The 24,415-nt window shown below is 30.4% G+C and overlaps 4 protein-coding genes across 5 annotated transcripts; 1 reads left to right on the forward strand and 3 right to left on the reverse strand.

Annotated features, from left to right (window-relative positions):
• Nucleotides 1-895: 895 nt before the first annotated feature.
• Nucleotides 896-10,848, reverse strand: Bma-oac-9 (Acyltransferase family protein; the record flags this gene model as incomplete). Its single annotated transcript, XM_001894610.2, has 22 exons — nt 896-949; nt 1,210-1,330; nt 1,414-1,517; nt 1,765-1,973; nt 2,604-2,756; nt 2,888-2,997; nt 3,356-3,480; nt 3,838-4,003; nt 4,161-4,268; nt 4,534-4,702; nt 5,091-5,212; nt 5,520-5,635; nt 6,328-6,452; nt 6,785-7,136; nt 7,490-7,591; nt 7,889-8,088; nt 8,921-9,026; nt 9,101-9,264; nt 9,394-9,618; nt 9,968-10,090; nt 10,302-10,397; nt 10,785-10,848. 22 exons carry the CDS (start codon nt 10,846-10,848, stop codon nt 896-898), a joined length of 3,114 nt encoding a protein of 1,037 aa, XP_001894645.2.
• Nucleotides 10,849-12,686: 1,838 nt separating this feature from the next.
• On the forward strand, nt 12,687-14,447 carry Bm10625 (uncharacterized protein; the record flags this gene model as incomplete). Its single annotated transcript, XM_043081634.1, has 5 exons — nt 12,687-12,744; nt 13,331-13,426; nt 13,602-13,832; nt 13,923-14,111; nt 14,302-14,447. The coding sequence occupies 5 exons, from the start codon at nt 12,687-12,689 to the stop codon at nt 14,445-14,447; spliced, it is 720 nt and encodes a 239-aa protein (XP_042937568.1).
• A 1,744-nt stretch (nt 14,448-16,191) lies between these two features.
• Nucleotides 16,192-17,826, reverse strand: Bma-isy-1 (Isy1-like splicing family protein; the record flags this gene model as incomplete). 2 transcript variants are annotated; one of them, XM_043081635.1, is made up of 6 exons in its annotated part: nt 16,192-16,368; nt 16,654-16,731; nt 16,799-17,060; nt 17,183-17,363; nt 17,450-17,567; nt 17,824-17,826. In XM_043081635.1, the coding sequence occupies 6 exons, from the start codon at nt 17,824-17,826 to the stop codon at nt 16,192-16,194; spliced, it is 819 nt and encodes a 272-aa protein (XP_042937569.1). The 2 variants fall into 2 exon arrangements, with proteins under 2 accessions (XP_042937569.1, XP_042937570.1); XM_043081636.1 differs by lacking the exon at nt 17,824-17,826 and having other exon boundaries at nt 17,450-17,546.
• An 873-nt stretch (nt 17,827-18,699) lies between these two features.
• Bm13685 (retinoblastoma-binding protein., putative) lies at nt 18,700-21,415 on the reverse strand (the record flags this gene model as incomplete). The annotated part of the gene is made up of 9 exons (XM_043081637.1): nt 18,700-18,843; nt 19,214-19,453; nt 19,617-19,841; nt 20,181-20,305; nt 20,408-20,504; nt 20,698-20,831; nt 20,919-21,064; nt 21,159-21,220; nt 21,332-21,415. The coding sequence occupies 9 exons, from the start codon at nt 21,413-21,415 to the stop codon at nt 18,700-18,702; spliced, it is 1,257 nt and encodes a 418-aa protein (XP_042937571.1).
• Between the last annotated feature and the right edge of the window lie 3,000 nt (nt 21,416-24,415).

A 24,415-nucleotide genomic window follows, 5' to 3' on the forward strand; every position in this document is an offset into this window, starting at 1 on the left:
ACTATTCAAAATTCCGAAGTTGAGGTAAACTGGACATTAATACTGGAATAAGAGTTTCCAATATTTCGAAGTCATTGAGAAATGATTGTTGCCGATGTAGTTGTTCTATCAATAATGGTAACATCAGGTTGTTTGAGAAAGGGAACTGCTACGATTAGTTATCGATCACATTTTAATGAGAAAAGACTAATAGTGATTAGTGATCTCACAACAAAAGGGAAATATTTTAAAGAAGACGATGGATTTTATTCTATTATTTAACCATTAAATGTATGACTTAATGTGCTGGTAAATCCTTCGGTTGATTGCTTAAATCTTTCGAGTAAATTTCGATGCAAAGTCTCAAAAAACAAACAAACAACGTTCTTTAGTTTTTTCATTTTTTATCCATATCATATTGTCCAAGTTGTAAGCTATGTTTAATGTCAGTTATCATCTATTAATATTTTCATTAACAATATTAATATTGATTAATGAATTGTTGAATGTCATGAATTTTCAGGATTTTATGCTTGTGATTTACCATCTTGTCTCTATAAATAAGAAGTTACCAAATAGAAAGTTTATAGGAAAACAATTCCCTCAAAGACTTTTTCGCGAAAAATTCAAATAAATTTAATATAAAGTGGAATTTTTTGTATCAGTTTGAAAAAAAAAAAAAAAAACATAGTGAATAGATTAGATTAGATTCACAGTTAAGAAGAAGAGATCATTTGTGAGTATTAGATTTATTCATGCTAAATGTTTAACTATTGAGTTTGCTCATTCAAAAACTTTGTTAGAAATGGATGCAAAAACATTACATAATTCGCAAGTCTTTTGCAATTTTTATTCATTTTTAATGAATAATCAATCACTTCACTCTATGAGTCATTTTTAATTTGCATGTTTTGCTCTACAAGTATGATTCATTCGGACTCTCCCGATTTCCGTTGATTACATGGATAATCTGTAAATTGAAAAAAAAAAAGAAACCAAACTTATTTATCAAGTCTGAGACAATAAGAAGAAATCTTGAAGGCAAGCATTACTGCAAGAATCAATGATGACAAAATGTTTGTTGTAAGTAAATAAACAATTCTGCAAGTAATATAGGAAGAAGTAATGTAAGATTATGGAAGTTAAAAATTAATATGTTATAATAATGATAATAATTAATAATCAATAATAATAATAATAAGCAATAATAAATGTTAGTAATAAACTTACAGTTTCTCCAGTATTAGTTGAACTTGATGATTTATTTGATAACGGTGTCTGTTCTATAAGACGATGAATATCTAAATGTTGTTGTTTTTGTCGGTTTACGCCACTTTGTTGTGCAATTATCCTGCATTGTTAAGTAATAACTGTTAAGTAAACTCTTAATTCACATTTTTCAAAATTAGAATTGTTTTGAGAATTTATAAGTACCTTTCTTTTTTATAAGGAATTTGAAAATAAGTTGGCTGTTCCATATCAAGCTTCTTTCTAGCTTCTTCAATCCATGAGAAACTTACATTTTCCGTTTGTGACATCTGAATAAGGTTATATGAGATCTTTCAATGAATACAGTTAATTTTTTTTTAAGCGTGATCCCTGAATGGCACTTTCTGCAATCGAATTTTCGGCTTAATTGAAGCTTTTTTCAAAGTACGAATCAGAGAGATTCATTTCTTAGCATGTTTCAGTTTTGCATAAGTAAGATGTATTTTCCCAGAGTTTTGAATATATTTGAAAAGAAGCAAGGAACACTTCATACAAAAATGAGATAAAATTGCCAACCTCTTTATCATGATTTTGCTCCAACGGTATCTTCTGTTTCTGTTTCAGTAATGTATCAAATTTTTGAGCATTACTGCATTTCTTCTCCATAATTGTGTCACTTTGATGAATAACATCATTGTCATCATTGTCATCACCGATGTTTCCAAATTGTTGTCTTGTTTTTGATACCATCACAGTAGGAGAGTTCATCGTACAAAATGGCTCATCTGTCCAATAAATGAAAAATAAGCGTTTTCTGAGAGATGAAATTAGAATTCGAATTTATGTTCCTAATTCAATTATGCTTATCGCAAATTATAAATTAATAATGCACCGACAGTAAACTACTTAGTTTACATACAAAAAATTAGAAGAAAACACGAGGACATTCAGTTGCAGTATTCCTTCCTTATAATTTTTATTTCAAATTGAAGAGCGCTAAGAAAAGTAAACAAATGATTAAGAGATTCGAGGTAACAGAAATTATCATTCCTCAGATCAGAATGGGATTTAAATTTCTACTTTATTTCCCTAACTTTTAATTCGAAGTATATAATATATGTCAATTGAATTGAAAATTAAGCTCAAACTTAAAATTTTATTTGCTTTCAAAAAAAAACTTTCCCAAAAGAAGCTTATTTATAAATATGTTAAACAGCATTCTTAAATCCAAACGAGAATCATATTATACAGATAACGATAGAATTTTTGCATAACAAATGATCAAACAGCCTATGCTTACTTCATTAGCTGGGATATTTTAAGAAATAACTTTGAAAGGTAACAATAATGGTGTAATAATAATTATTAATAATGATAATAAGTAATCACTTATAATAATAATAATAATAAAATACTTTCAAAGATCTGTTTTTCATCTGCTGATTCCTTCGAGAAGCTTTTGCATGTGGAAAGAGCGCCACTCCCAACACTACCATCGCTTTTCTTGGCTCCTTTAAGAAAGATATTTGTTGCAGAACTGATAGTACTATGATGGCAAGTTCGATTGTCTTGAAAAAAAAAAATGCAATTGAAGTTAAATATGTGATGAAAAGAAGAAAAGAGAGTATCAGTGATATTAATAAAGTTGTAAATCAATTTAATGAAAATTGATAAATTGAAAATCTTATCATTGCATCACGAAATCGTGTGGATGCAACTTTCAAATTGTCATGATTCTTCTCAACCCATTGTTTAGTTCGATTCATTGGTGATATCATTGGGACAAGCTCGACAATCTCATCATTCTTCCTAGAATTCTGATAACTTCAGAAAGTGAAAAGTTTATATATATATATATATTGACAATTTTTCTTACATCTAAACAAAAATATGAAAAAATTACTAGTACATCTCAATACCAGTACTGTTGTTTATTTCGATTTCAAGTACAGGTGATTTTTTATTCATTAAAGTTAAGCGTTTCTTTCTCTTAAACCTTATTTCCAAATTCAATTTTCGAAGAAAACATTTGATAGTAAGATTGTCTTATCTGAGTGATATTTAAAGTTTAACACAGTTCATTCATTCGATACTATTCTTAGCGGCAAAGATTTTTATTCATTTATTTTCTTTTTTTAAAATAAATTTCGATTCGATAATGATGAACCGTTGATGATAGAGTTGAACGTTGAAATTCTGTTCCTTCCCTTCTCTTTCATTATTTGCTTCATCTGATACAGCACGAGCACGAATTGTTTTAAATATCTTACGTTCAATCATTAAGGGTGGAATCTGAAAAAAGAAAAGAATAATTCTTATAAAACATTCTGTATTTTAAGTTTATTGATACATCACAACAATCCTTTCGATTACTTCTGATTGCTCACTTTTCATGTTAATACAATCAATGATAAGGGTCACAAATTAATAATATTAGTCTTTAAAAAAAAAATTCTCGAAGGAAATGTACTGATTAATTCTTCTGATTATTATTTGAATCGTCACTTATCAGATCAAACATCATCTCTACTTGTATGAAATGTGTAATTTGTCTTCTGGTTCATTATCATTTTATTCAACCTTATCAGCATTAAATGAAAATATTAAGAAATTTTTATAATTTATATTTGAGAATAGATGCTAACTAACTTCAATGATGAAAGCTATGAGAGAAGCAAAAAACAGAGATAACACTGATATTTCCATTGCAAAAGTGATAAAATAGAATGGTGAAAATGCCATTATAGCTGAACGTCGAGTCCATATGAAATACAGTAAGACTGGTTCATGTGATAAGTAAAACCCATAAGATAATCTGAAAAAGTACCAATTCCAATTTTCATTTAAATTATAAATTTAAGCATAGAAATTAAAAACAAAAATTAAACACAGTTTGATTATTATAGTGATTTTAACGAAAGTTAGTCATTGAAGAAGGTTGAACTGAAATTTCCAGTGATGCTTAATTCAACCTGGAGAAGAAGATCCATTTCTTCCAAGCAAGAAATGAATGTATCATGCGCATGTGACCTCGTTCACATAGCCAAACAAATAAGGCCAGACCGAATGCCCAGATTATTCTGAAATTTGCAGAAATCTTTGGGAAATATTTTTATTATTGTTGTTGTGACTAGCATATGGGAAGTTACAAATTGATAAAAATGTATCAATTATTGACAAAGTAGATTAAAAATGATTTTTTATATAATTCAAATTTTTAAATGGTTATGTGCAAAATGAATTTATTGGAATCATCTCGTCAACTATTTGGTTATTCGGTAATCTTTTTAAGAGAAGCTAAAAAAAAAAGAATAATGAATTCGTTGACGTAAATTAATTCGTAACCTGAATGTGGCAGCGTAAAAAATTGAAAATATAGTGAAACCATTTGCGTAATTTGCACCGAAAAGCGAAAAAGAGAGCATAGCAAAAGATGCAAAACGAGCAATGTCTATTTGAATTGTTGAATGAGTTTGTTTTGATTTTATCGAAAGTAACCAACCAAGAAGGATTCCTAGAACATAAATCATTCCCGTGTTCATTTAAATCCACTGCTCACCTCCGTAACGTCATTTATTAAAAGTATACATACGTATCAAATTAGTCACGCTGTGCAAGAGAAATATGATGATACAGTGGAAAGGGTAGGGTTTATATTGCAAAATAATGCTAAACAAAAGAAACTATCTAATGAAATTTTCTTCTATTTCTTATTGTTTTAAAATTTAAAAAATTTTCCTTATTCTTTTTTCTGAGATAAAAACTTTGAAATCTTAATTTTTCTAAATAACATACTTTTCATTTCCAACTAAGTTCAAAATTATGAATTCATTTCGCAATTATCAAAATTAATTTTAAAAAATAAGAATTGAAAAGCAGAATAAATTGTTTTAAAGATTTACCAATGAAGAATGAGCCAATTCTTCCCTGTGGTGCAGCATATAAGTGTCGAAACATTTTTTCCATTTCTTCCGTTGCTAGGCCATTATGTTCGAGAAGTGCTGAGACAAATGTTGCAGGGAATCTGTGGAAGTGATCTCGATGTAAGCGAGATACATAGCAGATTATCAGAAGTAAACTCATCAGGAAAACCGGGGACTCATTTAAGTATATAAAATAAACTAATCTAAATCATCCTTTTCTGTTTGGGAATTAATGAAATTAATAGGATTTCATTTATTTGTTAACAGCTAAATGAATTTTAACCTTTAAGAATTTTGCATTATTGCAATTAACCAATAAAAAATATAAAATGTAATTTTTATTAATTTACTATCGTCTACTTTATCCATCTTATCATTTGTCATTCAGTATTGCAAAGTAACAATAACCTGAATAATATCGTTACAGTAGCTCGATAGATAATTGATGATATTATGACAATGACAATTAAAGCGACAGCAATTGTTGGTACAGTATACAGTAGTAGCAACGCAATTGGAGCTACCTAAAGATGGATTTGAATTTCATATGAATATATTTTGATTTAATTATTGCAATTAACCAATAAGCAAAATTATATAAAGCCTTTTTATATCAAAAAAACAAAACTCTTTTTTTATTATTGTACTGCAAAATTTATTCAAATACTTTTCTTTTCTTTATGCCTAAAAAAGTTTTTTTTTATTTTTACCGGAAAAATTTTAAATTTGAAATTTTTTGATAATTTAAAATGTGATGATCTCATATTCAAATATTTTTTGGAAAGTTGACAAGACTTCTAAGCTAGGAAGCAAACAGATATTCACAAGTTCGTCGTCAAGTTCGTTTCTAAGATTTAATTCACTGTGATTGCTATTCTATGATGAAGAGGTGTAAACGATATGAACGATAAAATGAAAAATGATAAATAAATTTTATATAAATAAATTCAAATAAAATTTTCCAAAACTAACTGTCATATTTAGGTCATACTTGCATTAAGAATGCAGAATGATCATATAAAATGATCGTATGAGATTAGTTGTAATAAAGAAATTGCGTGCTTAGTAGTACCACTTAATGAAAAATTTTTTTCTTTTTTTAAATGACAATTATTGGCAAATTATGTATGAAAACATCAAGAAAATACGGCTGAAAGAAATTTTGTTGAGGAAGTTAGAAGGTAGTTTTATGGAAGTAATAATTTAGAAGTCTAACCATATAAAATTGTGTATCTAAGGCAAGGTACCACATCCAAGGCATGCATTCATTGGGAAAGAAATTGCTTACAAAAAGCAATTGTCGCCAAATATCATTACTATCGCACCGTGCGCCGAAAATTCCTACAGTTTTCTGTATTTTAAAAGAAAGTACATTGTTCAAATTTGATTATTTGAATATTTGCTGTAAAATGCAACGATTAAATTATTGTATAATAATTTGTTTAAATCACATATGATCTGTTGCTAACAATGGGAATTTGAACTTTGTTGAAAGGACAAAATGATACCTCTCTAGACCTTTGCCGAGGTTTTAGAAGTTTTAAACTCTAAAACTTTCATTTACAACAAAAATATACTTTCTGTACTACTGTAATTAAATTGGGGTATAATAAGAAGTCTTTAATTTATTAGCTCATCACAGTAAACTAATCGGAAGAGAATTTAAAACAAACCATTTTGTTGAGACCACATTGGTCCATCACCAGTATACGGAAAGACGAGATAAATGATAAGAAATGTGATAAGATAAGCGGGTATTAAACGCATGAAACGATGAAACCAAATGATAAGCCATCCAGACGGTGATAATGCCGTACGTTTGCTCTTACGTTGCTTTTGTTGTAAGATACGTAGATGAACTCTGTATGCTAGCACGGTAGCGGATATCAGTAAAAAGGAATCAACAGAAAGTGAAGAATTAAAAATAATTTGAGAAAGGTTCCCATTTGCTTTCAATAAATTCCATAGTTGTCGAACATTACCAATATATTCCAATGAAAACAAATGTGTGTGACCAATTACTACCTGAAAATGATTATTTGTAAATTTCAAATTTAACTGTAAAATTTATTTATCCAATAATAGATTTAAATAAAGCATGAGCCATTATTTGTAAAATCGTAGTATTTAAATTCATATGAGTGAGCAATATGAGCAATATCTCGAAGTGCTATACTGGATTCCACATTAAGGATTTTTGTTTTCCCGTGGATTGAGAAATATTACTGTTCAAAAGGTAAACTAATTTAATGATGTATAATACTTACGCACTGATATAAAAAAGAATAAAACTATAATTTTCTTTCAATATTTGATGTTTATTCTTCTAAACGTAAAAGATTAAATTCGAAAGTATAAAATTCACTGCAAAAAATTACCCAAAAAGCGCTTAACACTCGAATACCGTACAATGAATTCAGGTGTCGATTACACGGACGTGTCAAGTAAAGATAAGTGGAACGAACGCTAAATGCCAGGATCTAAATTTCATTGCTTCGTGACATCAAAAAGTGAATCATTAATTTTCAACCACACTTATTATGCGTAAATGACGATCATTTAAAATGTTATCATGTCAATAATAAAGTGTCATCTTCAATTAGATGAAATGGATTTAAATTTAAAGCAAGGAATCGTATCATTTCAGATACGCCACTTAAATAGAGTATATACGTAAATTAAATGTTACTGAATTTATGTTTTTACGTAAGTAATCGTATGATCTGCTTTAAATTAAAATTTAACATGAGTACTACAACTGGATATGAGAAGCTTACGCTATTAATGATACAAGCCGATCTTTTCAGTGTTCTTCGTACAGCTGGCGTACTTTTATACGTAAGTGCTTGCGAAGGTGCATCACTGCATATGAAACTGCATGCGTCATCTTGGGCGTATGGCGCGCAGACTGACGACACCTGAGACGGAGTGCTTGGGATCAAACGTGCTGTCATATGACTGCAGCTTCTGGACAATTCTGCAAGTTGTGCAAGAAATGAAGTAAATTTATTCAAAACTTTAGTTACTCATTTTTTATTTTCAAATTCTTATATAATCATCAAAAATAATCATCAAATTAGAACTAATATTTTGTTAAATTAGCTTTATTACTTATGTTTTGTGATATTTACTGAAAACTAAACACTCACCGATTTGATTAGAAGTTTTTTTTTAAGTTTTGGCGGATTACTAATATGAGTTAAAAATGAATAAAATAAGGAAAAGTTAGAAATGGAAGACAAGAGATGAATGATACTGTAACCTTTTGTAATTTACAGTATATAAGATAGATTACTAACATTGTTGTCATATGTATTCATCATAACATTTTTTAAAACAAAATGTTAATTATTAGAATTTGAAAATTAAATTAAAAGTATCTAAAATCTTAGACTAAAACATCTGATGACCTACCAATTAAATAGTAATGATCATTGTGAATAGTATTTTCTGTCATTCTGTCTCTTATTCCGAAATATCTAATATATCTAATCTAAAGTATCAGGTTTTCTCTAGAGAATTATTGCTTAGTTGTCCCACTTTTATCATTCTATCAATACCTTTTTCAAATTTAAAAAATACGAAGAGATAAAAAACGCAATTTTTAACGGTTTTTTCGAAAAATGAAAGGCAAAAGAAATGGAACACTGTTATTGAAGATGCTTAAAATTACCAGTAAAAAACAATTAGTATGAAATAATTGCAGGAGTATTGCTCCTTATAACTACATGCAATATTTTGAATTAAACTTCATTTAGTTAAAATGAAGTTTAGTCCATTTTTTAAATTTTAAAAATAATATAAAATACCTTTGTTGACTGAATACTTTCGACTGCGTCGTTTACGATATATATCGATTGAAGTACCACACAGCACCAACAAACTTAGAAAAGCGAGGACAGCGAGAACTGTCCACTGCAAAATGATTATTAATTCGTACGATTCTTTAAAATTTATAAAAAAAACTTCCAATGATTTGAAAAATATACCTGTGGAATACCAAGTTTTTTAAAAAATGAATCCTTTTGTTTGAAACATTCAACAGTTGAATTTTCTGAAATTAGAATACCGAAAGTTTTCTCCAAAAAATAGGAGAAAATAGGAAAGATATCATTTACGGAATGTTCATTACAATGAACGGGCAAGCACATTCCTGAAAATAATGTTATTTTATGGTTTTTTATAGATTATAGAAATTATAACCATTTAAAAATTTTAGGAATTATTTCTGTATCATGTATTTTAGATTTGAACTTTTTAAAATTTAACGATATTTTCAAACCGTAAAAGAGAGGTATTTGATGGTGTTGCATGCCATATGCTTCAATGTGAATATTAGCTCGACAGTATTGTACAGATTGATTTAGGGCCATTATGTTTGGTATACTTTGACACTGGTCATAAGCACCAAGCCAAAAAAATGGACCAGATGAATAGATGCCAGCAGATGGACGACCCCAAGCATCCAGAACTTGTGATGAATGTTCGTGAAATGCTAGATGAGCATCTACAAACATTACTTCAAAGTTTTAAAGTGGTCAAAATTGAAAAATACATGAACAGGGCTATTTTGGGATTGTATTTAGCACTTTCTATTTCCAACTTCAAATTAGAAATGAAAGAGCTAATGTAGAATGAATCCTGTATATCAGATCCATCAACAATCATATTTTTATTAGCATAAAAATTTAATGGAAAATCAGATTCTAATTATAAATCAGAAAAAAGAAAATAAAAATTGGAAATTGAAGATAACGATTAATTTGAAAATAAAAAAATACTTTAAAAGGGGAATACTAAATTTACAGACTGGCAACCAAAAGTGATATGAATTTTTATGAGAGAAAAGTTGTTACCAAAGCATTGCTTTATTTCCGTTTGATTTTGATTGGCTAAACGACAGTAAGTGGTCAGCAATAATGCATTCGCAACAGAATCAATTAATTTAGCTAAATCCTTGAAGCATTCATCCATATCATCTAGAAATTATCATATATTATATCAGATTGAAAAGATATATCGCCAATGTTAACATAACCTTTAAAATTAAAATTTCATTATGGCATTTTTGTTTTGATTTTATTCCAATTCATCTATGATTCGTTTATAGCTACTTAATCATTAATTTGATAGATTATTTAAATTATTAGAAAGTTGTGATCTTAAAATTAATTTAAAAATGGCACATACCAATTATTTTTGTTGATTTATTGAAATTTGCTTTGATTAGTGTAGAAAAATATGGACGTTCAAGAAAGCTTGATAACTCTTCGACAGTCTTTATTTCTGAAATAATATGAGTTTCATAGACAAAATAAATGTTGCAGAAATTTTTAATTTACAACTTATGGGAATCAAAAAAGAAAGATGGAACATAAATTCTGGTAAAAAAGTCTGGTAACTTTTCGGCAATCTTCTGTCTTCGGCATTCAGTAACTAAAGTTGTGAATTTAGTAAAATTGTTAAAAGCTCCTATCTGATACTGCATGTTTCAAAACTGTCTTCGAATAGTTTTCAAATAGTAAAAGCTTCATACTACTTTAATTCACTTCAAAACAATTTTGTAGAAAGAAGCGAGTACTAGAATTTCTCTGAGAATGAAACTATTTCTAGAAAATTTAATCATTAATGAATTAAATTTTAATAATAAAAATAAAAAATTCTGATTGATACCTTCATTAAATGGAGTTGTGGTGCCAATTCTGTTTCCGGAATGCTTGATAAATGATTGATTCATATGAATTACTTCAATCGATCGTATAAATGCATTGAGATAATCGAAAAGAAATGTTTCAAGTAGCAAAAAATCATTTCGTATTGCTTCTTGATCTGCTAAAATTGCAAAATTCGTAAATGATAGCCGAATGACATGTTAACCTGAACTACAAGGACACCAGAGACTTAAGATATTCAATTACGTTTCGACTTAAACGGTTACAATATTTCTTCCAAAAGAAATTATTAAAATCAATTTGACTTAATGAAATTAGTGAAATTCTGAAGTGTTCAAAATGTGAACAACTTCCCAGGCAAAAATGATAATATAAGTCAAAAATGTAAAAGCAATGATAATGACTTGCCATATACATTCCGAATGGTATATTCCGGAATTCGTATAATGACAGTTTCACATCCACCAATTATTATAATTAAACCAAGACATAAAATAGGAAACATTGCACAGTATGAGCAACCCTTCGCCACTCACACATTCAGTATAAGTAACAAAGGCCTATCGACCGCTCTATTTTTACAAAAAGAAAATAACAATGCAATTGTTTATCAATTAGAGAGATTTGCAAATTTCATTCCATTATTAACTTTTTAATTTCAAATGGTAGTGGTAATAAATATTTGTAATGCCATCATCTTCAAGAATCAGGAACCTTTCTAGTCTGAATGAGATTATTGATGTTTGATTATTTCAATTAAATAACTGTTCAAATTTTTTTATCACATTCAAACAAATACCTTTTATCAATTAGAGAGATTTCAAAATTCAACTTTTAGTTTTATTAACTAATATTAACTTTACAGTTTAACTTTTTACTCTTCAAATCATTTCATGGTTAAAAATAAGCTATATTTTTATTATAATAGAATAAATACTAATATTGGCAAATTTTCTATGTAATTACTCTCTACTGTATTAAATTTTGTCCATTCTATTTTTTCTCTCGTCGATTTCCTAAGCCAATATATCAAGCATTTCTTTTAATTCAGGAAATTTATCTTAGAGGAGGTCTATTTCATGATAAACTGAGCTCTTTTAGTGGTTATTTTCGGATAATACTCTCTTTTACACCCCTCCTTTTTTTTCTTTTTTGCTGAAGTGCTATAAAATTTGTTAGGTATTTAAGTCTAAAGCATTCCTCTCCTAACTTCCTGTGCATTTTTCATTTCTAACGCAATTATGTGTAATTGCTAGCTTATAGGCTTTTAACTTTTGGCTGATTTAGCTATAACTGCTCACTTGAACCATTTGCTTCTTATTTTATTCCTTTTTTTTCCTAAAATATATTTTAGCAATATCAAAATAATAATAATATTATTATTATTGTTATTATTGTTGTCGTTATTATTATTATTGCTGTTATTTTATTATTATTATTATTATTAAGCAATGGAATGCTTTATTGTGGTTGAAAGAAATTAGAAAAGCTTTTTAGAATTAAGATTGAGGTCAAAAGTATGCAATGCTTTAGTTTAGTTTTATTAATTACTTATTTTAAGTTCCAAACATTGTGATCAGATTTCAGCATCGATCCGATAGTGTTGCAGAATGATTGGCTCGATTAAGGTAATGTATATACATTGAGAAATTTATACCTCAGTTGATAAGCCTTCAAACTAGTAGCTAAAATCATAAATTTCTTTTTAGATTAAGAATAGAAAGTCAGGATTCAACTCTTGATTTGAGATCGAGATCTAATACAAGAAAATAATAAGAAGCGATGAATATTTGTCATTGATGGCATCCTCCAAGTATGCATTCATTGAAGCTGATAAAGTGAAACTCTATAAAGGAACAAAAATTATGAGAATCTGATTATTTGATACGCTTACTTATCTTGAATGGGACAACAAACCGGTTCGACTACATCTCATCGTGGCAATTCAATTTTTAGTATCAGTTAGTTCCTATATTTTATTTTTATAAAATTTTAATTACCGGAAACAAAGCTAACTGTTATCTTCCATGACCATAATGGAAAAAACTGGTCTTTTCTAAAAAAAAAAATAGTCATTAAAAGTTGAAATTAATTAATTAATAGTGTTTGTTTAATGCAATTACAACATATATGGAAATTTAAGATAAATCTTTATATGATACATTTGATGACAAAGTACTTTCGACTATTCTGAATAAGTCCATGCTGTCACATTAAAATAGAATTAAGTAAACTTTTGCATCGAAAATTGTTAACTGAATTGAAAGTGATGCATTGTGATATTTGTTGGAGTGATATTTTCATGTTACTATAACTATATACTTTATAAATTTCTCGAAAATTATTATATTATTTCATTAATGTTTATTTAAATTTGCATTGATACCACACTTTTTTAAAGCAAATGTAGCAACAATTCATTTCTAACTTTTATTCTACTTTTCTCGAATACCAGTCTTGTAGCATTTGAATTTCCAGATTAAATTCTAGACCATAGAGACAAGTAATATAATATCAGTCACTAATTGTTAGAGGTAAGAATTTCAGATGAAAGTAATAGAAGAACAGAAAATGACAAATTGCGAGGTTGGAAAGCGGTACAAAAAGCGCTTCCACGTATCATACATTATGGTCAAAATGAGGGTATACTACATGCAACGACTAATTCTGTATGTAACATGTTTTCCTAAGAATTTGAAATATTTTATGATGAAAGAAAAAAATAAACAAAAAGAATGATATAAAAAATTAATTAAATATTATAGAAATAGGTAATTAAATATTATAGAAAATATTACAAATAAGATTTCATTTTCAGGTTTATTACTTTTAAATAGCATGAAGCGATTGCAGCAAATGGGCTCTTCGTACAATATGTCAAATATTGTAATACAAGCACAAGTTGCTGCAGATATTTGTGATCATCGTTTAACGGATAAAGTACAAATACCTTCTAATGATATAACAATTATGCATGAGGCTATACCGTTTCTTCCTATTCCGGTTGCACTGCTATGCCTCTTCCTTAATGTTATCATTCCTGGTTCAGGTAAAATTTATTAAATGAAAATTTTAACAATACAATTGATCTTTTCAGAGCATATGTTTTTGTTTGAATAAATAATATTTATTTATTTAGGAACAATTTTAAGCGGAATCAGTGCATTATGTATGGGACAACCAAGAATAAATTTCAAAGAAGGTCGTAAATTAGTGACACTGTTTGTTAATTTTTTGGTTGGTATTAGTCAATTCTTCACGATAACTTTTCTTTTCGTTGGATGGTTCTGGTCAGTTGCATGGGGTGGCTTGATCATTATACATTCAAGTAAGCTTAATCTTTAATTCATCATTAACAAGCACTTTTAATCTTTCATAAAATAATATGATAAAATTACAGTTATAACTACAATTGTTATCATGATATTACCATTGAGATATAATCCCAATATAATATCTATATTTCCATGTTCCATTATAATAATAGTTAAATCATACAAAAGACATAACATTTATAGTACAATATCGCGATGCATTGGTGCAACGTCGGCAAGAAGCGGTAGCAACTGCAGCGATCGAAGCAATTACCAAAGACTCAATACTACACAGGCGAGATGTGAGGAAGCTTGTTGAAGCTCATCAAACAATTAGCGGAGAGAAATAATACAGTTCAAGTAAATCCAAGGAATGAGAACTGTTTGAATTAGAAATGTTAAGTAAGACTATTTCCAGGCATGTTTTACTTGAATTATCATTAGTCTCGAGTACACCATGTTTATTAGTATTACATAGACTGAACAGCAATCAATCTTCTTATGAAGTACTAATCCTCAATGGAAAATTGGACAGCACAACTACACATTTTTTGACGCTATGTATTTTTCAAGGCTTCAATTCTTTTAGCTGATAAAGCATCACTGATCTTAAATGTTAACTGAAATTTTTTTTCAACAGAATGTCACCCACGAATTCGTATCATCCATTCATATCTGAAGGTTAGTAGGGATAAGCATAAAATAACAATTAAACAACTTTCATTTTCATTACAAGCACAATACACTGCAATGGGATTTGTTGTGGAATTTATTGACTGCCAGATATCTTATTTTGCCAAGTTTAAATCTGGGTAATTAAACCAACAAATCGACATTAAAAATTGACGCAAAATCATTATAACAATGCGCAACGAATAGAAATAATTGTAAAACACTAAAATATTATCAAAGCACCGTCCAAAAAACCACCCAGAAACATAGATTGGAATAACGGTTAATGAGGAAGCTTGGTTAGTTTATATACAGAACTAAACTGACAATCGGGAATCCGTTTTTTTTTTTTTTTTTTTTTGTTTTTTTCATTTCTATGATTGTAAAACAATGGTGACAAGGTAACAAGATTAGTTTTTTGTTGTGTGAGGAAAGAGAAAGTAATTAGCATAATGGCATAGATTAATTACAAATGCAAAAATATTTGGTGATTGACTCATCGAATTGCCACGCATCTGGCAAAAAATATTAGGATTTGAATGTAATTTAAATGTGTCGTTTTTACGACAGGATTCTTTACGATCAATACTAAAATCGGAAAAATGGGATAAAAATGGAAATAGAATCAACAGTTAAACCTAGTACCACTACAGAAGTCTATCATTCAATCCAGAAATATATATTATAAATTCCATTATAATTCATATCTTCACATTTTTTCAGAGTAATCTGAAGATGAAGAATAGTCAGCACTCGACTTTAAAAAGTTATAAAAAACCAAAATAAAAAATACCAACTTATCTTCTGAACTTTAAGAACCGTTACAGTTTACAGGATTTATTTTTTCATAAAGTTAACGAACTTTTAAAATGAACTAACTTGTAAGTTTCTGCTTTCTCAATTAATAGCCATTTTCCTATGTTTTATTTGAATCACAATATCCTAAAATGTGAATCAAACCTAAAAGCTCGCAAAATCGCACAATCTTAATCAAATAACATCAAAAACCAGAAATATGAGAATATTAATATTAAGAAACAACATCATCAGAACAGTCAGATGAATAGAATTCCCTGAAATTATGAAATCACTGTCTTGTTTACTGTCTTGTTTGCAAAAAGTATAAGTTGATTTTTTTTCGAAATCACCGGTTAAGACATTATTTAACTTTCAACAGTATTTATTCTTCGTAGATTTCAAAATCTACGAAGAATAAATACCGAAACTTGAAAGCAAACAAGAAAGCAAATCTACTTTCCAATAAAAAAGCCCTATTCTCTCACACAAGATTGCTATAATAAGCTTACCAGCAATTTTGAGCAAAAATTCCACAAAACAGCAATATACAATGACCTACAGTTCAAGAACTGTAAAATGACACATGAACATGTTGCAAAAAAACTTGAAATAACGTAATAACTATTACAAACTTGAGGAGTTTCCAACATATTTTTCAAAAAGTTGTGCTTTCTTCCTTTCCAAAATTAGATTCTCGATTTCTTTTTGTGACGGCACAACAACATGTTGGATGAACGTTTTCTTCCCATCATCACCTATTAGAACAGATTGTTTCGAGCCGATGTCTTCCTCATCAGAGTCCTGGAAAAGTTAGCTGTCAGCATAACTGAATAAGAGGTAAACTTAAGCATCAACTTTTAAACTGTGTTGAGGCAAAGTAGAACTGAAATAGTTGCGTGTAACATATATTAATGCCGTAGCAATACTGAAAACAATGTACTAATGATGCAGAATGATGTTTCAAAATACCAAAATCCCAAAATAAACATTTCAAAACGGAATATATCTCAGCGTGACAATAAACCTAACAACCGAAAAAAATAATCAAATAATTCGGATGAATTTCTTCGTGCATGATTAACTTACATCATCAATTTTGTATATATCCACATCATCATCGAATGCCTTCTTTGCTTTCAAAACATCTTTATTTTCTTCCCAGTCCTAGAAAACTTTTTGTAAATTTTCGAATACTAAATATTAGATGCAGATAGAGAAACCTAATCACAACCTTTTGAATTTGTGAACGAGCTTTAATTTCAGCATCCATTTCCAGCGGTACCAATAAACCATCGTCATCATCCATATAGCCATAATAATCTGCATCCAAAAATTTGATTAATTCCATGCGATTTTTCCGTGATTCATCGATGCCAACTTTTTCGAAAAGCTCCCGAACACCAGGCAAATCTTTCGCAGCTCCAAAATATTTGTAGCCCTTACCACCGGCTACTTCACGTCCCTCTCGATCCAGCTCTCTGGGAGCTATCTTCCTACAAAAATAGCAGCAAATAGACATGTCACCTTGTCACTTCTAAATAAATTCACTAACGGATAAAGCTTCATTTCAAGCATTAAATCTTAACAAAACATATTCTAAAATACATGAACATACCTATAATCCTGGCCTCCAAGTTCCTTAATCCTTGTTTCCCAAGCGTATTTAACTCGCAACAATTTATTTATTTCGTCATTCAAATCTCGAATTTTAAATTCACCCAAGCCTGGATTTTGTATTAGCGCTATTTTTTTGGCAATTTCCATCGTTACTTGCTTTCTGTATCTTTCTGCATCATCTGTAAAGCAGTTACAACATGGAATTAATACGAATCCTTGCTCTTCTCAGCAAATCAAATCTACTACTTCAAACTTCAAAGAGTACTTAGCGTGGTGCATTCATTCACATCGCTCGGTCGTTTCGCAACCGGGCCTTTCTCCTCTTCTTCTTTCATCCGCCGCCATCTCGCTAAAGCGGTCATTGCCTTCTCTGCATTTCGAGCCTTAAGTACAATAGTATTAGCTAATAAATAACATAGAAGACTTTAATATATTATAGTATTATTTTTGGAATAACAAACTATACTATGTGGAGGAGCTAAAAATGCTAAAGACAAGACAATAAAACAATATAATACGAAAATGTTGAAACACTATAATACTTAAACATCATGAACTCAAAACAGTGCAACATGAGAAAGCAGTGAAATGCAAACATTAAACAAAACGATTTTCAAAATTCTGCAGTTGAGTACTTACCATCGTCAAATAAGAACCGGATAATCAAGGTGGAGCCTGAAAAACATTTATAAAGTGATATCTTCTCAGAAACTTTTGTCTACTGAAACAAATGGAACTCGAAAGATATTAAACTCATTTATATCTATGGTAGACATACAGTACATCTATACCATATATACCAGTCACCAAGTATCACGAAAAAAAAAACAACAGACATATGCAGGGGTTTGTAATCTAATTGGCTCCTCATTAAGAAAAATTTAGAAACAACCACTGTCCTTAAAAACTTCAGCTGAACTTTGCTAACATTAAAAATTGACAATGAGTCTCGCCACGAAGAGTATGTAATATCTGTCTAGAATTTTAACCCATTTGAATAACTGTATGTAAAGTAAATTAAATTTTATGCTAAGATATGTAATATAAAATACAAATTCATTATAGGTCAGTATAACAAATAAAAATTCAAAAACAGCACAATATTTGGGGAAACAATCGTTAAACACAAAAAATCAAATAACAATGATGATATTTATCCAAAAATCCCGGAAAATCTGACATCCTTTAACTGCAGAATCAGATCTAACCCATAGATGTAGAAGTAATCACATTAACCGGTTACAACACTGTTTAAAGCTCGTTATATCTACTCATTTCGGCTCTTACTTTGTCTTTCAGCAGCAAACAAGTCATAAGTTAAAATGACATCAAAAAATAAATGTGCGACTCACTATTCACAATTTCGAGCTTTTGAAATATGAAACCCGAAACTGTATCTGAATAGAATTTCTAATCGCCATTTCAGGTATCTGTTAATGATTTCGTGGAACACAATGATAACAAAACAATAACAGAGTAATATACAACAGAATAATTTTTTTTTTTTCATTTCGTTCAACGCTCCATCTGATCAGTTTGAGTATCAGTATCTTCCTCATTATAAATATTATCAGCCATCTGCCAAATCTGCATAATATTATCCTCTGATACAGAGCACACAACCCATGGTTCGTTGGGATTCCAGGAAAAATCTGAGATCTGAAAAAAAAGTCCCTTTCAAGAAAATACAAATAAATGTTACAGGTCCATTGCTGACAAACTGATTCTATTACCATGTTTAATGAAGATGCATTTTCAAGGTGCAGCTTTAACCAACAACTCTTAAACTAACATCATTTTGCTGCAAAGACCTGAAGCAATACAGAGGATGGAACCGTATTTATTTCTAACCTAACTATAAATGCTTCATACTGACACAATTTGCTTGGATAATGCCAAATTTTAGCTGTTGCAAAGTAGTAACGGCGTGGAGAACTACAATGATTCTCCAAAAACAACCCGAAACTGAGAAGAGATTTGAAATTAACAGTGATCAGGAGAAATTACGACTATTGAATATATTAAATACCTTGGCTGTGTGTCCACCATGTATAAAAAGTAACTCTGCTGGACCATCCTCAGCATCCTCTGGTGATTGCTCTTCACCTATTTTACTTAAATCCCAAACATGAAGTCGCCGATCCGTGCCGGAGGATGCCAAAATTGTTTCATTGTGCGGTGACCACTGAACTTGGAAAATTTCATCCTTATGTGACTCGAATGAATGCAATTTCAATTTTAGATTTCGCAAGTCCCACAAAGCTACTGTCTGAAAAAAACAAACAATTAGGCGGCAGAGTGAAGTTATAACGAATGATTTGATAGTGTCAGTGTCGGACTTTAAGATACACTTCAGTATTTTATTGAAACATGTTTTTTCTCTAATTCAGATGGAAAAAATAAGACTACTTAAAGGATAGATAAAATAGAACCTTGTCAGCTGAACCAGTAGCCAATATAAATTCAGAATATGGATTGAAGGACAAGCAATTCACTTCAGCCGAATGAGCATCAACAGTGTGATTCGGTTTATTCGAACTGTTTGTACGGGTATCCCAAATCATTAGCTTACGATCATCACCCACTGAACCGAACACAGCTTCGTGCAACACATGCCAAGCAACATCTTCGACAACCGCATTATGTCCGTTAAAAATCTGCAATTACAGAAGCTATTTATGTTTTTTCGACATGTTGAGATATTCGGATTGAATTCCTTGAAACAAAAAAGAAATTTTTAAAAAGAATTCTACATTCACAACAATACAAAGACAATGTTAGTGACATGCAATGAGGATTTATTAATTTCTCTCAACAATTTTGAGAACGTCTAGAAAAATTAATTATATGATAAGCACTGCTCCTATTTCCAGCACAGTAATCCTCCTGAGAACATCAACAAAACTCAAAGGGTTGCGACGCGAAAACGGTGCATTGTTTGATAGTAGTTAAAAACTGATACCTTTTACTGATGCTTAAATATAAAAATCTTTCACCGTTTTTGCGTCAAGAAAGCTTGACTGAGCAGTTGCTGCCTGAACATCCCATAAGCAAACAGTCATATCGTCAGAAGCGGAAAGCAAGTGACCAGGCAAATTTGGATTCCACGATAACCCATAACCTTAAAAAAAAGCGCTTTCATGATTGACAGAAATAAAAAAAAAAAATAAAACAAAACCAAAATAAACCTAAAAAACGATAACGTGAAAACAAAACTAAATACCTTCCTTTGTATGACCACGTAAACGTAACTGTGGTTTGCAAACATTATCAGCAGGATTCGGAACTGATGGATGTTTTGTATAATCGAAGATGAAAACCTCAACAATATTCAATCAAAATTCCGAACTTAAACCAAAAGAAAATCATTGAAATTAAGCAAATTAAGTGATTTGATTTTGCAAGAGAATTAATAACATAATACCAAAATATTAGCTGAGCAGAAGAGTGCGATTATTTCTTAAACTAAAAAAGTGAGAATGGCAGAGAAATTGAAAAAAAAAAAAAAAATACTTCGCTATTTGGTGATTTCGTGGCTAGTAAAACTGGATTTTGTGGCATGTAGCGTGCACGATTCACCTCGCCTTCATGGTTCATTTTAATTTCAACATCAATTTTCCCTGTTATCGAACCAAAACCTCCAAATTCTGCAATAATCAAAATATAACTCATTTCGAGCATTAACCGCATAACCTTCAAAATTTCTAAATCAGCTAGAAAAGTTCAAGAAATACCTCCTTTTTCAGTATCATATTTCGAAGCATCAAACTGCGCATCATCAGTAGGCAATAACAGCTTTGCTATAACTAAATGATTCTGTTCATCTGAAGTATGGGTACCTAGGATGAGGCGATGAGTCGTATAATCGCTTCCTTCTAGTCTATAAAATAGTGATTCTAAACGGCTTAAAAAAAAACTGCAGAATTATCACCCTTTACGTCGAAAAAAAAAAAAAAAAGCACTAAAACTCATACCTTTGCACATCCGGGAGCCACTGTACCGTCAAGCTCGGCCATTCAAGCGCATGTGTCATTACCTTCAAAACACTCCAAATTTTATTCTAATTTCTTTCTCATACTAAAGAGCTTACGATATTTGCACTGAATTTTGAAGAAACCAAGAGTGAAAACGAACTCAAAAATTATACCATGTCATAAAGAAAGGGTGTATTTTTCTTCCATATTTTGTATTCTTCATTGATAAGCCGCTCTTCATAGCCTTCTTCAGCCATTTGTTCACGTGATGAAGTCAGCAAATGCTCTGAAATCACTTCATTACACGATAACAAACATCACTATATTTTCGTTCGAAATGATTTTCTGTAGAGGAAATGGCTAAAAAACACAGCAAATGGAGGAGAACTAATCTAATTACAGCCTTAACTCTATTCCTAACAATACAGCAAATAAGATGTGAAGTTCTTACAAAATATGAATCCAACACAAACGTAACCGATATTGTAAAACAATTACGTTAGATTAATAAAAGATGACTAGTTACAAAGCTAGGGGCGATATAAGAGCCTAAAAAGTCTCAGTCGAATCGGGGATGACATTTTCTTCTAGCAGTTTATTTAAGTCAGCAAACTATTGGAAATAATTGCAAATAACTATAAATATAATAATTAAATTCATCTCAGCAAACCATTTGAAATAATTATAAATATTTTTAATCGATGAACAGTTCAATGAAATATCAATTAAAATAGACGGCTTGATAGTTAATCTGCATTAAGTGCACGACCAAATTTCAATGTGAAATAAGTAGAATGAATATAATGGAAAGACTTGCTTCGAACCAAAGGACATGAAAGTGAGTGTAACATTAAAGTATAAGATAACCAGACTCATGGGAAAAAATGGTTGTGGGAATGATTGTGCAGACACAAATTTAATTATGCAAGAACAGTTAGAGTAAGAAAAAACCGCAAATTCGATTCATTTCTGAGTATTTATGATACCATGATAAGTCCTTCATTAAGCCAAAATGACACAGACGTGAGACTGTAAATGTCGTTAACGCGTTTCGACCGTATTTTTTTAGTGCACCTGTGAAGTTAACGCGAGTGGAAAGATTTAACGAACGTTGCATGAATATACGTAAGGCATCGCACACAGTTAGGCGTCAAGCACTTCAAAGCGACGCTGACCGAAACTACACTACGTCAACTCATCAAGTACCTTAACTCTTAACCAGTCCCGCCAAAAGAAAACCCCTTTTCGAAAACACCAAAGTTCGTGCAATCAATAAATGGGACAAACAACCGTGTGAGGTCGTTGTGAAATTTCAAAGTCCAGCATTCAAAATTACGTTTTAAAAAGATATTTTGTTGAATGATGCGAACGAGTAGTTCTCATTGATTGTATGAATAGTACGAAAGTTCGGATGACTTTTCTAGCTCGGGTAATTACTCCACACAGTCTTTGCTCGATATCTCATTAATTAAAATGCTTTTAAAGTGACAGGTAGTGAAATACTTTTTTATTTAATTTCTTTTTCTTTTTATTCTAGGAGGAAATAGCTGTAAATAAATTGAATTAGTTTACAAAACTTGAGTCACTATTTTGAGAGAATTAATCCTTCAACTTTATATAGTTAATTGGATTGTAATGAGATATAAACAAAAAAATATCAAGAATTGACAAATAAAAAAAGACTTATTCATTCAGAAAAAAATCAGTCCCATTAAATGATTTAGAGCTTATTTGATGGTGGTACAATTTCAGCGTAAAATCTTGCAACGAGAAGGCATAGTATTGACCTGGAACATTTGAGTGTACGAACATTTCACGTAATGATGCAGCACGGTTTCAGCGCCACGTAATGATCTTGAATGACACAACTACTATTATGCATGTCCTGAAGATTTAAAACAAACGTAGAATTAGAAACAATACTTAAGAAACAACTGTGCTAATAGTTTTAACGTAGCAAGAAAGTATTTTGTTTAATGAAATAGTTATTCGAAAATGTCTTGAATATCCAATTTCCTGTTTTAGTCAATCAAACTAACTACTATATATCAATTTCAAATCCCTCGTCTTTCATCACTTCCAAGCCGTGAACAAAATGTATTTTTGTTCAAAAACGAAATATCTAAAACTGAAAATAATTATGGGTGCCCCAAATATTGCAAAAATCAAACCAACTGGTTAGACTCAAATTCTAAATGTTAATCCATTCCCATTTATTCTGTGACCATTTCAACAGCACTTGTGTTTTCCTCCCCCTCCCATCTCTGCTCTCCCTCCATTCTCTTTTCTCTCTCCCTTCTCTTCCCTCCCTCCATTCTCTCCCTTTCCTCCCTTCTCTTCCCTCTCTTCCTTCTCTTCCTTCTCTTCTCTCCTTCCCTTCTCTTCTCTCCCTCCCTTCTCTCCTCTCTCATTCTCTCCTCTCTCCCTTTTCTCCTCTCTCTCCCTTCTCTTCTCTCTCTCCCATCTCTGCTCTCTTTCCCCTCTATCCTTTCTCTCCGTTCTCTAAAGACGACGAATGTTTACATTTCATCAAAAAATTTTATTAGAAATTAAAAAATAGTATCTAATAATTTCATCAATTTCATTTAGAATTAATTACAAAGAAATTCTTTTCTATTGTTAACAGATTGGTTATTTTTTGACATTTTTGAATGAATTTTATCGCAAATTAATTTAGCTCCCTGATTTGCAAATTTCAACCATAGCAGTTTATTTTGATTAGTTCATCCTACTTTAAGGATTCATCCAGTTTCTATTGCATTACTAAGCATTTTTTAGCATTTCGCATTTTTTGATTTTAATAACAATAAAATCGTTTTATTATGGCTTCATTGTCCATATGTGTTACTTAAGTAATTGAAGACTTTTTGAATCATCAATAAGCACAAAATTTAAGTATTTAGCATACAAATGTGGTAGGACTAAGTAAAAAAAAAACGAAACATAGCTAAAATTTGAAATTAACCAATTCAATGTTATGAGATGGTGTTACGGTGTTGGCCAAGTACTTATGAATGCCAGTGTCAGCGTTGAAACATCGGACAAGGTGCTAATCATGCTAATTAGTTGAGGCAGGTAAACATTTATTAACTAATCTTGCTTTTACTCATTTCCACCACCGATGACATATTTGGAATTTGTGGTACCTCATTTTTTCTCTTCAGATTTCTGTTTTGTTTGTTTCGTGTTGCACGTAAGTTTTGTTACTAAATAAGCTTATTGAATTTGCTGCTATTCCGACGTAACTGCTGTCATTA

The sequence above is a fragment of the Brugia malayi genome (genome assembly GCF_000002995.4).
Source record: "Brugia malayi strain FR3 genome assembly, contig: Bm_v4_Chr4_scaffold_001, whole genome shotgun sequence".
NCBI classification, from domain to species: Eukaryota; Metazoa; Nematoda; class Chromadorea; order Rhabditida; family Onchocercidae; genus Brugia; species Brugia malayi.